The sequence below is a fragment of the Rhopilema esculentum genome, chromosome 9 (assembly GCF_057945365.1).
Source record: "Rhopilema esculentum isolate cy_ngs chromosome 9, ASM5794536v1, whole genome shotgun sequence".
In the NCBI taxonomy this organism is placed as follows: domain Eukaryota; kingdom Metazoa; phylum Cnidaria; class Scyphozoa; order Rhizostomeae; family Rhizostomatidae; genus Rhopilema; species Rhopilema esculentum.
Genome location: NC_142823.1, coordinates 2,847,101 through 2,862,152, shown reverse-complemented (window position 1 = coordinate 2,862,152; position 15,052 = coordinate 2,847,101). Strand labels below are relative to the sequence as shown.

At 37.5% G+C, this 15,052-nt stretch overlaps 1 protein-coding gene across 1 annotated transcript; it reads left to right on the top strand.

Annotated features, from left to right (window-relative positions):
• The first annotated feature begins 2,274 nt into the window (after nt 1-2,274).
• Nucleotides 2,275-13,954, top strand: LOC135688921 (uncharacterized). The gene is made up of 11 exons (XM_065205984.2): nt 2,275-2,427; nt 4,211-4,381; nt 4,709-5,008; nt 5,926-6,106; nt 6,599-6,837; nt 7,091-7,228; nt 8,126-8,294; nt 8,700-8,797; nt 9,287-9,432; nt 10,543-10,660; nt 12,208-13,954. Exons 3-11 carry the CDS (start codon nt 4,771-4,773, stop codon nt 13,626-13,628), a joined length of 2,748 nt encoding a protein of 915 aa, XP_065062056.2. The 5' UTR covers nt 2,275-2,427; nt 4,211-4,381; nt 4,709-4,770; the 3' UTR covers nt 13,629-13,954.
• Nucleotides 13,955-15,052: the final 1,098 nt, after the last annotated feature.

Sequence of the window (15,052 nt, the reverse complement as noted above, 5' to 3'; positions counted from 1 at the left end):
ATTCCATTAAACTCTTCAGAGGTAGCTGTTTCTATTAATTTTGTTCAATATATACATTTAAGGTGCTCCAACACAAGCCGGAGTTTCAGAAGATGACATCATTCCAGCTGATCTGAGTGATCGATACAGCATTCCCGATGAAAGCTCGTACACCCATGCCGCTAAGCATTCGCACCATTTGTCACTTGATACGCACCCAATTCACTTGTCTGCCAGCCCGATACCTTACAATGGTAAGTATACACGATATCTGCCACTGCTCTATAACACCTCCTCTAATATAAGTTTTTTGGCACCGCAAAGTCACTTAATATTTCCCCCAAATAAACTTTCCTCCGATTTTTGTACCCGTCCAGTATTTTTCCCCGGTTTTTTATACCCTTTTCCACCCTTTAGTCTTAAGTTTTGTTTTTTCTTAAAGCTCTTTTAGAAAATTTCAAAAAGGTTGAATTGGAGAGAAACAAAGCTAGAATGACGAAGCCATTGTCTGAAGGATAGGAATGGCTACCACGTTTTTGTGCCAAGGTTTGCTTAAGTCAAAATATACTGTTGTTCTTTAGAGCACGGCTTATACGAAGATCTTGGAGAGCATATCGGGCACAATTTCGGTTTGGAAGACGGCATGCATCCACGTCAGTATTACAACGGACACGGATCGTGGGCTGATAACGATCAACATTATAGTCTTGACGCATTTCCTCATTACGTCGGCAATGTGTTAACCAACAACGAGGCATTACGGCTTGGATTTGACAAGTCATACCTGAAGAAGTTAGGATACGATGGCAGTCATTACTGAATTTAAGAAAAAATTCATCTGCAAAATAGAAATTTTGTCCATAGGCTTTTCCAATTTAATAAGGGCGTGGCCCTGTCCATATAGCAGGACCAACAATTTTTGGCTAGCTTCGCCACTGAACACAGTTTTGGCAATCTAAATAAGAATACGATATAAGGCCAGGGATAATGCAAGAGTTTTATTCTAGGGTGGGAAATGGTGATATTTTCCTGATAAATGTCTTTATTAGTCGAAAACATGTATAATCAAAGGTTTGATAATAATGAGCTCTGACGGAGTCGGGATTCTATCCGAACTCGTGTTATTCATTGTTATCTTGCAAAAAACAATATTAAACCCGGAAAACTGCCTTCTCTTGCCAGGAATATTGCTTATTTATTCCATCAGTATGGGTTTTATCAAAATTTTCTGGCCACGCCATTTTCAGGGAATCATCTCATTAGCTGTCCGGCATTGCCCATGCGAACGTGCAATATACTTCGTCCAGGAATGTTGGGGGAACTCAAAATCGTGCCATACGATGAGGGTACCTATGTTATCCAATCAAAATATATTTCTAAATCATGCAATCAATCATAGCAAGAAGTCAAAACAAAAATATTGAGCATTCCCTGATCACTGCAGAGAGAGACATCTTGATTTCGAAGAGTAGAAAATCAAGGGAATTTAGGCCCACTCATTTCACCGGCATGCATTTAAAACACACTTATTTGTTAGCACGCACAGCAAAAGGGCTCAAAAAGAGAAAAAATTAAACTTAAAAGGTACCCAAACATGCTTTTAAAATCTTTTTATGAAATGTTCATGACAGATTCAAAAAAATATTCCTAAGCAGATTTGTCCGTGATTGTTGAGTAGTTTGCATTGTGGATCAGAAGTGCAAAAGGAAAACGTCTGTTTTGCAGCTTTAGCGTATATATTTTAGCATAATTATTCTCTACTGAATTATATGTCGGCTACCGCTGAATCACAACTACACTCTGATTTTCTTCGTAAGAAAACGTAAGAGAGCTCTGGCTTTTCTTCCAAAGAGCTAGTGGTATGTTTGAAACATTTTGTCACTTGAGTCTAAAATTTTATGCCAGTTTTTAGCTTCAGTTAAAAGCTGTCATGATTTCTCAATGTCATGATTTCTCAATGTTTTTCTTCGATTACGAGGCTACCTATAGTTTCTTTATTTGATATGTAAACTCAATGCACTTCTTTATTGATTGGTCAAATTTGTTGTGCCTTGAGGTTTGTCCCTCGATGTCACATCCGTAGAGTTTGCACGAATGCTGTATTTACATTGAGGGACCAATTGCTCCTTTTATCCCCTTTTAGCTCCTTTTAGTTCTTTTTAAAGAAATTAGGCTCGGCTCGAGTTCCTAGCTGAAAACTCTGGGAAGTGCTCTAACAGTTTTCTCGACATTTTTCAAGGAACAGGTCACCCTTTTTTAATTTTTTCACCATTATATGACTGGCTTCTCTCGATGCAACGGGTTAATTACTGGCAACGGGTTAATTACTGGCAACGGGTTTCTTTATTTTGTCATTTGTTATTTTAGACTTAAAGAGGGGCATTATCACTAGTGCATCTTTTGGAGATCCCTACGGGTCTATCGGTGCGGTAATTCCACCAGTTTCAGGTATTTTTTGTTTATTTTGACAGTTTCAAATTATTTTTGTCACCTTAGCAGCTATTTGATATGATTTCTATCAATTTACATTTAATATATTATTGCCTCATTTAATATATTAACTATCGTAATATAAAATATTACTTATTTTCTATAAATTCAGGATTTTTATAGTTCTTTATGTATTCACAATAGTATGTTTCATCATTATCTAAGTTGTTTATTTTGAATTTTTAATTAATAAAACTTCATCCTTCGCCCCTCATTTTCTTTTTGTCGCTGAATTTTATGTTCTTTATGTATTCACAATAGTATGTTTCATCATTATCTAAGTTGTTTATTTTGAATTTTTAATTAATAAAACTTCATCCTTCGCCCCTCATTTTCTTTTCGTCGCTGAATTTTAATTGGTTCACAGCAGGAAAGTGTGTGATATTTTCTCCGTATATAGCTTCTGAAAAGGAAGACTTATTTCTTGCCTAAAGGCAATCGCCAGATACTAAATGGGCTTGAGGTATCTTTCAATCAAGAATTGACCAACCAGTAAGCGTGATTCCACTAACACAGTCATTGATTGGCTATTCTTGATTGACAGGTGGCTTGTCGATTGCCTTTTACTGTCTTTAGATTATTAATTACTAATCTTTCAATAACCTCGTAAGCGCTCTATTCTTTCTATATCTTTCACTAACTTGTTCCACTTCTGCCTTTCAAGGCAACGACAGATGCAAAACTGGCCTAAGCCACCTGTCTATCAAAAACTGGCCAATCATTTCGCGTAATGCCACTCACGTGTTTATTGGTTCTATTAATGCCGCCTGCATGCATCTACATTCCCTGTCAGCCTTCGAGACCATAGTTTTGTTACATTTCTACAGTCCTGGCCAAAAGTTATTTGACTTGCTGGCAAATTGCAGCATTTTTAAAAAAAAATTTTTAGGGTAAAATTCCCATCTTATCTGTTTTTTCTCCAGTTCAATAACGTTTTGGCCGGGATTGAAGCAATAGTATAACTGATTTCTTTTGTTTTTGCTATCATGGTTTGTATCGTGAAAGATTAAATTTTGTGTTGATTGTATTTTACCGTATTTGCATGTTAAGGTTGAATTGTAGTGTTATGTTGACAATAGTATCGAGGCTACCTTTCTCCCCTTTTGCAATATGGCATCATTGTAAATAACTTGTTTATTTTCTGAGTTTGAGAATAGAGATATTTCCCAATTTTCTAACGGTATGATTACGATTTAAGTTTGAGTGAAAGAAAATATTTAAATTAAGGTTTTAAAAGAAATTATTAGCGACAAGATAATATCTAATAACAGAAATATACGTGCCAAGAAAAAACAACTTTTAACTGTAAATTACTAAGGAAAATAACAAAAATTAATAGCAATGAAAGTGGAATGTTTCGTTTTTCCATTAGATTATATTTTCTAATATTTTGATGAAAAAGGAATACATCTTTTGATCAAAAATTTGGTCGTATTGTAATGAATAAGCCAATTCAGGTTGTCACCTTACTTGTGCCTCTTGAGACACGTATGTGTGACCATATATTTTGTTTGTCAGCACTTAGAGCGTTTCTTTACAATTTGATATCCCGGTCTATGCGATAAACTTTTTCTGTTTATGGTCTTTGCGATAAACCCTGTTCAAATTGCACCGTACTTTCAAACCAGACTATACGCTCTTCCAATATCTCTCTGCCCTCACACCCAAAAGCAATTGATATTCCATTAAACTCTTCAGAGGTAGCTGTTTCTATTAATTTTGTTCAATATATACATTTAAGGTGCTCCAACACAAGCCGGAGTTTCAGAAGATGACATCATTCCAGCTGATCTGAGTGATCGATACAGCATTCCCGATGAAAGCTCGTACACCCATGCCGCTAAGCATTCGCACCATTTGTCACTTGATACGCACCCAATTCATTTGTCTGCCAGCCCGATACCTTACAATGGTAAGTATACACGATATCTGCCACTGCTCTATAACACCTCCTCTAATATAAGTTTTTTGGCACCGCAAAGTCACTTAATATTTCCCCCAAATAAACTTTCCTCCGATTTTTGTACCCGTCCAGTATTTTTCCCCGGTTTTTTATACCCTTTTCCACCCTTTAGTCTTAAGTTTTGTTTTTTCTTAAAGCTCTTTTAGAAAATTTCAAAAAGGTTGAATTGGAGAGAAACAAAGCTAGAATGACGAAGCCATTGTCTGAAGGATAGGAATGGCTACCACGTTTTTGTGCCAAGGTTTGCTTAAGTCAAAATATACTGTTGTTCTTTAGAGCACGGCTTATACGAAGATCTTGGAGAGCATATCGGGCACAATTTCGGTTTGGAAGACGGCATGCATCCACGTCAGTATTACAACGGACACGGATCGTGGGCTGATAACGATCAACATTATAGTCTTGACGCATTTCCTCATTACGTCGGCAATGTGTTAACCAACAACGAGGCATTACGGCTTGGATTTGACAAGTCATACCTGAAGAAGTTAGGATACGATGGCAGTCATTGGCATCATGGTACTAGTTGGCCTGGTCTTCATGTTGGCATTGGTGGCCACGGTGTGCATCGTGGAGGTAGGCCTCGTCTGGAGTCAGTAACCTCGTCTGACAACGTATCCTCTTTTTGGTATTTTTGCATTTGGGCCACGTGCCTTACAGAGCATTATAAAACACCTTAAAATATATGTTATAGTTAGGGTTGCGGGTTACAGATCCAAGAGTCTGTGGTTGGAGTCCCTTGTAACGAAGCATGCAAGAAGGAAAGCAAATTTCAGTTTCTCTTCTTCTTCAATATTCTCCAACTTAACTTTAGAACATCTTCTGCTACCTATCCAACCTATATCTCCACTTCAACTTCCTTCTCTCTCTCTCGCTCACTAGTCACAACAACAATAACTCTTGTTCGAGTCTCTCATTACTCACATCCTCTTACCTTTCATGACAAAATTTTCACTCAGAATGAGGACAGTTGCCAGCTCTCACTCCAGGCGTAGGAATCGAGAGTTGTGGTCACATTTAGAGAATGGTCGAGGAATGCACGATAAGCATAGCTTCTCAGTGTCCTAAAAAAACTACAAACACCAATGCAAGGCTCTTTCCGCATCATATCACTGTAATTTGGTCTTTGTTCATTAATTTGTGAGCCAAGTCAAAAGTACGGTAGACGGTAGTCCCTTAGCAAACATAAAGTCTTTTACTGGCCATATCTCATCCAATTGAACATGCTTTTAGTGATTCTGTCCTATGTAGAAATATTTAATAGTAGCAAGGTATTTTATTTAACTGTTTATCTAAATCAAACCTTTCAATTCATTTGGTCATCTTCTTGACTTTGATGCCAAGACATGTCACCATCATCTTTCTTCAAACCTTTCTTGTTTGATAATTGCATGGTACAGAAATCTATCATCTCTAAATTCATATCTTAAATATCTATAACTAAAATTATTCTTTGATATTGTAAAACAGTAACAACTTTTATTTTATTCTAGTTTGTCGCCAGGCGATTGATATCGCATTTTTGGTTGATGGATCTACTGACAAGAACAATTTTGAAAAGTTCATCGACTTTATAAATGCTGTTCTGCATAAAATCCAGATTTCCGAATCTGGAAGCAGAATAGCTTTGGTGAAATTTGCAGAAAAAGGAGAACTTGTGTTTGGCTTTGATAAGTAAGTATCGATTGCATACAATAATAAGCATTTACGTGATTATTTTTTAATATTTTTGATAGTATCATTATTGAATCAAAGTTCAACTGCTTCTGTGATTGTAAGCCGAAACATCAGACGCGCCCCCCTCCACCCCTGGGCTTAATAAAATATCTTATTCCTGTTAAAAAAAGGTTCCAGATTGAGAGAGACAGTGTGCTTTGGATGTGTGGCGGTATTAAAAGAACAAGGAGGTCTTATCAGAAAATGTTTAAAAAGGTTTTACTGAAAGACAGGCCTCTTGTTTCACTGATTATGGAACATGTTGCACAGGATGTTTACTTTGTACATTCTCAAATTCTCTTCAAGACTGGACTTTTCCTTCTGTTTTTGCTTTACATAAGCTCTTCGCATATCTAAAATAAATTATACCTTTTGCACAAACATCCAGTCAGGCATAAAATATTATGATATTATTCACAATACATCCTAATTATTGTTTGTTATATCAAGGTACCTTAGCAATCCAGCAGTGGCACATGCTCTCAAAGACGCGAAAAACAAATTCGAGAAAAAGGATGGACGAAAACTCGGCGATGGCCTAAAAGTTGCCAAAACGGACCTGTTTGATGTATCGGGCAGAGACGAAAAGCACAAGATTTTGGTTGTTCTTTCAGATGGTGCTGCGGGTGATTCCTTCAATGAATATGCCCAGGCGCTTAGAGATGCAGCAGTCTCAATCTACTTTGTCGGTTAGTTCATGTCTTTATTCGGGTCTAGTATTTCTTTAATAGTTTCAACACTGTTGTGTATTTGCATATCTTCTATCTACTTCACAGACACTTCACAGGTGTCTTACTTTTAAATTTCTGTTGAGAAATTTATGGACCAAGCATCAATGCAAAAATTGATGAAGACTCTGGCATTCTTCCACTCCCATATCCATAAGTGCAAACTCTAAAGTTTACCGATTTTTCCAGAAACCATTGCAACTTGTTTTTACAGGGCCAAAGCCAAATTTGAAGATGGAACAAATAAAGGGAATAGTTTCTGACAAGGATGAATGGTTCTCATATATCACAGAGGACTATGAGAAGATGATCAAAGATGTTGCTCCAGTTTTCCCTCCCATCAGTTGCAACGGTAAGAAAGAAACTTCTATCCCATAATCCCCCATTGATGATCAAACTGAGTATTGATTTTGATTTCATGATTCTAATGATGAAAGGGAGGCTCTTCCACAAGTCATTTGCTTCTAATGATTAATGAATTCTGTGCCCCACTTCGGCAATAGTATTCCATCATTTTTGCTTGATATTCTCCAGATACTGAGTTGGTCATTGCGTTTAGAACTTGTTTGTTATTTTCATAAATAGCCGTCACAATTATGATATCATCTGGTCCTGTCTATATGCAGCAATAAAGAAGCTTTGTATCTACAGTCTCTAGGGGCGTAGCTAGCGGGGTTGAGAGAGGGGGTGGTGTAGAGTATGTGACACCCCCAGTTCTTCATGAGTAGGTCCGTAATTCTACAGTTCGAGTGCATGCAACTAAAAATATGCTAAGTTGGTATACTAAGACAAACATTGTACACAATTTGCAGGGCATGTTAAATAGAAATCTTAGCATGTCAAATTTGTGAGAATTATGTAGAAATTGAGGCTTCAACACACCCACTTTCGAAATGTACCTTTTTCGCCTAAGCATATTTACCTGTGGCCAGTCCGGCACACATGAAGGTTTTTGGTTAAATAAAAGAACATTATCATCAAGGATATTTCTTTCACGACATTAGTTATAAAAAGTAATACCTGCATTTAGCACACCAAATGCTTTTCGCAGATAAATTTTGACTCATCTCTGAATTTTCTGAATTGATTGTTTTTCATGTCTAAATTTGTTTGTCATGCGAGAAAGATAACGAAAGATAGAACCTTGAAAACTATAGCAGTCTGCTACAGAATACACTCTCTGCCGTAATCAATATACGTAGCTTTTTTGTTGCATCCACTCTGAATGACCCGTCAATTTCTATTGCAGTTGATGTTGTATTTGTGGTGGACTGCACTCAAGGAGAGAAGACAAAACTAAATGCAATCAAAGCACTTATAAGACGTGCTATAAGCGGCCTCAGCATCGGAACGAGGGGTGACCACGTAGCTGTTGTTACCTACGGTGGAAAGAGTGTAGTGAAATTTAACCTAAACAAGTGAGTTTTATTTTGCTTCAGACAACCTTTGAGAAATTGAGAACAGTGGCGAGTGACGTTTTTGAAAGAAACTACAGCCCTCACAGCCTAAGAGGCAAAAGTGCCATATTAGGTTAGCACAAGGTTAATATGTAGGGAGAAATACAACCGTAAACGATGTTGTATAGTTGTAAAAAAAGTATGGCTAGCTATCCTCTGCTAACGTTGAATTAAATACATCCTCTGTTTCGGTAGAACATTTCGTATCCAGGAACATATGCTATTTGCCCACATTGACAATGTTCTGATAAAAGAAGAAAAGACCACGAGACTTGACCATCCTTGGAGAGACACTACCGAATATCCTTCATTGTCACTGCCCAATTGATTTGTTGAAATTTAAAGGCTCTTTTTTGTTTTATCAAGAAAATCCCAGCCTGGCAAAGTTCAGGCAGCCCTTCAAGAACTAGAATGCGGAAAAGGTGGAGCTGCGGATGGTGCCCCTGCACTGGCACAAGTTAGAGGTAAGCGCTGGGATGAGTCATTCAGAGCTATCCTATTATGTATTGGCACACAAAACCTAAGAAACAGTTGTCTCTTATTACAGCCTTGTATTTTTTGACACATACTAGGTGATCGAGAGTTGAATGAATTAACAACCATTCTGTAGTTTTCCAGAAGATTTAACTGGACTACAAAGATATTGCTGTTCTGAAAATTGGATATCACAGAGCAGCTCACATGATATGTCCTGTTCTTAAACGATTCGATGCCTGTATTTTGCTGCCTAAATGAAGTACGGTAGCTTTTTGAATCGTTGATTAAATCATTGAGAAAAATTTCTTGATTTTGAGATAGGATCAACCCCCCCCCCCCCCCACTCAAGATATGGAAGTACCGCCATTAAGAATGACACAAGAAGCTCAAAATCCTCCCTCCAATTGCACGTTAGTATTGTCTTGCAGACATTTCATAGAACTATATAGAAAATTGTTTTTTTGCCTCTCTCACAGATGTTTTCCAGAAATCTGGGCATCAAGGTTCCATAAACATCACTGTCTATATATCTGGAAGCAAGACTGCTAGTAGCATTGCAGAGCCGGCAAAAACATTGCGTAATATGGGTGTCAGATTGTATGCGGTTGGGTACGGAAAAGACGTGAGTCCAGTTTATCTAGAGTCATTATGTATTTGTTAAAAAATATAACCCCTTTAGATAACTGCATCCTTTTCAGGCGGTAATGTTAGGAAATTGTTAGCAACATATACAATGACGTAAGTGTCAGCAACATATACGATATAGATATAGAAGCATCAAGGAATTGAGTCCTTCATCTTTGTTTTTGATCAAAGGAATTTCTTATCAATTTTCAGAGGGCCAAATGCCCTTTCGTTTTTTACAAATGAATTGGGTGATTTGAGAGCAAGTGCATATGCCCGATTCGTAAGATGAAACACTCTTCTTGGATCAAATTCTTCTGCTGCAGCTTCTGTAATGTTTTCTGCCTTCACAGCAGCATTATCATAGCAATTTATGATAAGGAGTTAAAGACACAGGCACAAAGTTCACAAGCAACAGGGGCAGCGTAGCATACACTCGTTTTTTATAAGAAGCGTTGAACATTTCTAGTACTGAAATATTCTTAATTTTTTATCAACTAACTAATTAATTAACTAACTAACAATCTACTTGTAGTTTCTTAAAAAGTTCCTACTTTAAATTTTTCAGATCAGTACAGGATATTAATTTTTCAAAACTGTAGGCTAAGTACTGATTGTAAAGTTTCAATTTTCTTATCCGAAAATTCACCTTGCCTGTTAAAAATGATTTAATTCAACTTAAATCCCATCAAAAGAAATAACGGTGAAATGGTGCAATTTAAGATCCAGTTGATACAGGGCTTCACGATAGAAAACGATTACTGGATGGGTCCGCAACACCCTGTGAATTTTTATAAGATAAATGCATCTACATTTAAAATTCCAAAATTCCTAACATATAAAATTCACAAGTTTGGTCTTGAGGAAAAAATCCAATTAATCTGTTGAGTTTTCCAACTGTAATTGTATTTTCCAAACTTTGAGGGGGGCACCATGCCCCCACATGCCCCTATTATTTACGTTTCTGATAATGGTATTTCTTCTTGGTTACCATGTTTTTAATGTATAATATATCTGCCGGTAAGTATGTAATCTGTCCTACATAAAATCACATGAAAAGCAATTATGGTTTCTCAGACCTTTGATAAGAATTGTTTACTTCTACCAGGCCAGTGAAGATGACTTGAAGAAGATCGCATCTCTGCCAAGTGATTACTTTGTCCACGTCAAAGATGACGAGTTGAAGCTAGAAGCTATGGTCGGGCCGATCTTACAAAGTCATATCGGTATGTTATTTCAACATAAGTACAGTATTGTCCGCGGTATTATCAAAATTACCTTTCAAAAAGCAAACATTTTAAAACAGAATTAATGTTTCTTCTGTCACTCGTCATGGTTTATTATAAAACGTCAGAACAGTGATCAGAAATTCTAAGTTAGGAAATATCTACACCTCATTGTGGGTCAAAATAAGGCAATCATTAAGCTTAACGATGCTTTAAAATTTTTTTCTTTTTTAAAGGCCATTCAAATTTCTGTGCCACTAAAAATTGTTTAACTTACAGTCTTTCACTTATAGCAAAAATTGGACATGTCATTATTGACATAACAATCATTTGCTTATTTGAACCTTTGTTTCCACAAGAGACACACAATTTGAGGTCTGTTTATGCTCCTCTATGCTGCAGATAGCAGCAGCTCCAAATTTCACGCTTAACGTGGCAATCAGGCAACTGTTAAAGGCAATCTGTCACGACGTTGATTGGTTATAAGAACAAAGGGATTTTTATTGTTTCCAGCCCCCCTTCAATTTATCGCATTGTAAAAAGTATGGTGGAGCGCTGGAATCGTGTTTAGGCTATTGTTCCAGCTATTGTTCTCGTTAACCAATCCATAGCGAGACAGATTGCCTTTAAGTTACTGTCTTTAGAGGTGATTTTGTTTTTGTGCCTTGGGATATCAGGAATTTCAGTCATATTCAACGTTGAACCCATAACTGGTTAACTTACGAGTAATGAACAAGTTTCGTACGAGGTACTTGAGGCTAATTGAGGTTAACTTGACGCTTTTTCTTTAACATAGCTTCTATACCTACAGAACGTTTTACAATATAATTTTGTCTAAGTTAACTGTCAGGAACTTTCAATCAACATACCTGTTGCCAAAGGGTTATTGGTTGTGAAAAACCCTTCCCTGCTGAACAAGGACAGTTAACTTAGAACAAGGAGGCGTTTAGATGCGCAATGGGAGTCGAGTTTTTGGGGGCTAAGTATTGCTCATTTTACAAATTCCGACAAAACAGCAAAAGCATAAAGTTTTTCGGAAGATTTGATGCGTTAAGGGGGCTAGAGCGCCTCAGGAAATGCCCCCTCCCTCCTGGGGAAACCTCGGTTACCACTGATGCTGTTGTAGGCTTAACAAACTTCCATAATCTGACTTTCATAATGTTCTTTCATGTTTTGCATGTTCTTAATCTAAATTATTGATGAAGTTTATCTGATTCCACACTTTTGTCAGAATTCATCGTTAACAAACCACAGATTATTCATCTTAAAATGTTCTACAGAAAATAAATGTGTCAAAGTAGTTTTATCAAGTATATTCAACAGACTGAATTATCGTCTCAATGGCTGATATGATAAAGACGGAATCATTGTCAATAAGCATTATGCGTAACAGTATGGTGTCCTATCAGTTTGTCATTGGCTAGACAATAGTGTGCTCTGTTCAATGAAGTAACTGTCTGGGCGATTTTCTTTCTCGCCAATCTTGTCTCCCATGAATCATATCCGTTAGCAGCATGACTTGTAATTGATCATTTCCGATTTAACAGCTGACGTCAAAGGAATGGGAGGTTTCGGTGGAGGCTCAATAGGAGGTCACGGCTGGTTGAATTCGTTGAGCGGACTTGGTGGCATCGGTGAGTACGGTGGATGGGGTGGATCGTATCTCCGATCTGACGTCGAAACTCAGTACGACTATCCGAGCATACAAAACATTCAAGACGACACAGCAAAACTTTTAAAGGATGTATCAGGTAACAATGTTGATCAAGATGGATTTTCAACATCAATGAGCCCTAAAGAACCTGAGCTGGATTTCCATCGTGCCACTGGATCTGAAGAGTCTGCCTTGTATCAAGACGACATCGAAGAATCAATCAAGGATGCGAGCGGAGTTGATCGAGCAACAATCGAGAGCGAATCACTGTCAGTCCCGACTTTTGATGCGTCGCACGGGGATTCTCTCATTGCAAGGAGTAAGGCGAAGAAGGATTCGAAACAGCGAAAACGAACAGTTAGCGGAAAACGAGCAAAGAAAATGTCTGTTTCTAAAATGAACACACACAAGAAAGTTGCTGCAAGCAGAGATAATATCGAGGCTAAAAATGAAACCTCGACTGCTGATAATGCTACTGCAAGTGAAGGTTCAGATGTGAAAGAGGCAGTTCCTGATAACACGTCTGCTAATACAACGGATACGTCCGCTGGAAACAATATCGCAGAAAATGCAACTGTTACAGAAGATCAGGGTAAGAGCAACAAAACATTGTCTGCAAGAGGAAAGGTTGATCCATACTCAAGCATCGGTACAGATACGTCCTCGGAGGAGTCAGCCTCGAACGTGAACGTTAATATAAACAAAGATTCCAGCAGTGAAAGCAAATCAAATGACGCTACACAGGAGAAGAAGACCCAGATCAAAGATTCTAAAGCTGAAACAAATGATGTACACAATGACGTCATCAACACGGGGTATGAGTACAACGAAGCTACAAAAAGTAACGTCCCTTCTAAAGTTAAAGAAGGAGCTGCTGTTAAAAAACACACGACGAAAGCAGATGCCGATTTGGAGCAACCAGTACACATGTTAGTAAAATCTATTTTTCACAAAGCGGCCAAAAATGTTATGAAAGATTTTGCCAAGTCAAATGGGCTTAAAAATGTGGCTCAAATGCTTGTAAAAGCTGCAATTCATAATGCCATGTTAAAAAGGCCCTCGATGACGAGTGCTTTGAAAGCAATGTCAAAGCAAACGAAGAAGACAAACAAAAAGAAGAAAAAGTTTCACGCAGAAAGGCGAAGCAAGCTTCAAAATAAAAAAGATGCCAAACCGGAAACCCGATCAATGAAATCAACGACCACTGATGATCTGATGGTAATCGGAGGAGAGAAAGCGGAAAAATCGACGGCTGAGGAGGAGTTTTCTATTGTAGAGGATTCCAAGAAGAGATCGAACATAGCAAACAATTAAGGAAGTAGCATGCAACTCTCAAGTTGTCTGTTTATGTTGTAGTTTCTGCTTTTTGGAGGGACAATGCGGGCATAGCGATTAAATATGTGCTCTGGCCTTGTTTCGAGGCAAGAATCCAAATGATTTCTTCTGTATAGTACTTAGATTTACCGCAAGGAGTAACGCGAACTTGGAATGTTGTTGCTGCTGTAATGCTATGTGTAAACAATACAGACATATATACATATGTTTTTGTTCAAAATGAAAATTGTACAATATTGTGTAAAATTTTTAAAATTTTGTCCTATTCCTTAAGATTTTTATGATCAATTAATTTCTCTCGTCAAGCTTGGGTTTTACTTTGATAGAGATCTTATCCACAATGCTCGTCAGCATCGTCTTTCAATTTCAGTTGATGATATCTATTGTAAGATAATGAAATAACGCACGAGAAAAAATCATTCTAGCTCATTAATTTATATTCCCTGATTAGAAAAGAGAGAGGCATTCTCTCCTAAAGTCCAAGATTTCTCTGCTGCATATTTTGAAGGAAATTGCAAAAAGAGCGATTAGTAAATAAAATACTGGGAAGAAATGAGGAGCTAAAGAATATTGGAAGCTAGAGGTTTGGAACGAGCTAGAGAATAGGCAATGAATGACATCAGTTGCGGAAAATGAAAAAGAAGACAGTGATCAGAGTATTTGGTGGAGATATATAGTTATCAGTTAGCAAAAAACTGAGATCCCAAGTAGTCAAAATAAAGGATAAGCACTTCTTAATGCAGTGCTTATTGCTATGCAAAGCTCCATAGGTACCTAAAAGATTACCATTGCTTTCAAATAAACAGCCCCCCTTCAGCAGAATTGTGATAGTATGCTCAAAATAATCTGATTTGTGATAGTAATCTGATTTGCACAAAGAGAACATTCGCTCTGGACCATCCACATGACGTGGTACGTTTGGCACAAGGGCATCGTGGTGATCGAATTTTAATGAGAGTCAAAGAGACCTTTTCGAAAAATTTCCCATTAGCAATCGGAAAACAGTAGATGGACATCATGGACCAAGATTTTAAAAATTTTTATCGGCAGCCTGAAGGAGAAAGTGTTTTGATGTGTTTCTAGGCTACGTGCGGTGGTTGGCAGCCATTGACAGGTAGCACCCCAAATTAATATCTTGTTGGCCCAGAATATTTACGACATAAGAGCGCCTTGGATTAAACCAGAGAGTTGTGACCTTTCTCTTGTTTGTAATTGTCTATAAGCAACTAGAATTTAAACACAAAAATTTGAAGATTTTTACAAGATTGGGCATTTGAAAGATACATCAATCCTTCAATGTCTATTTTGCAATGATTGCGTCAAAGCTTCAAATTTCTTGCCAAAGTGCGTGTATTTGTCAAAGTTCGGGACCGTAAGGGTTTGAAGAGCAGAGTGTTATGCAG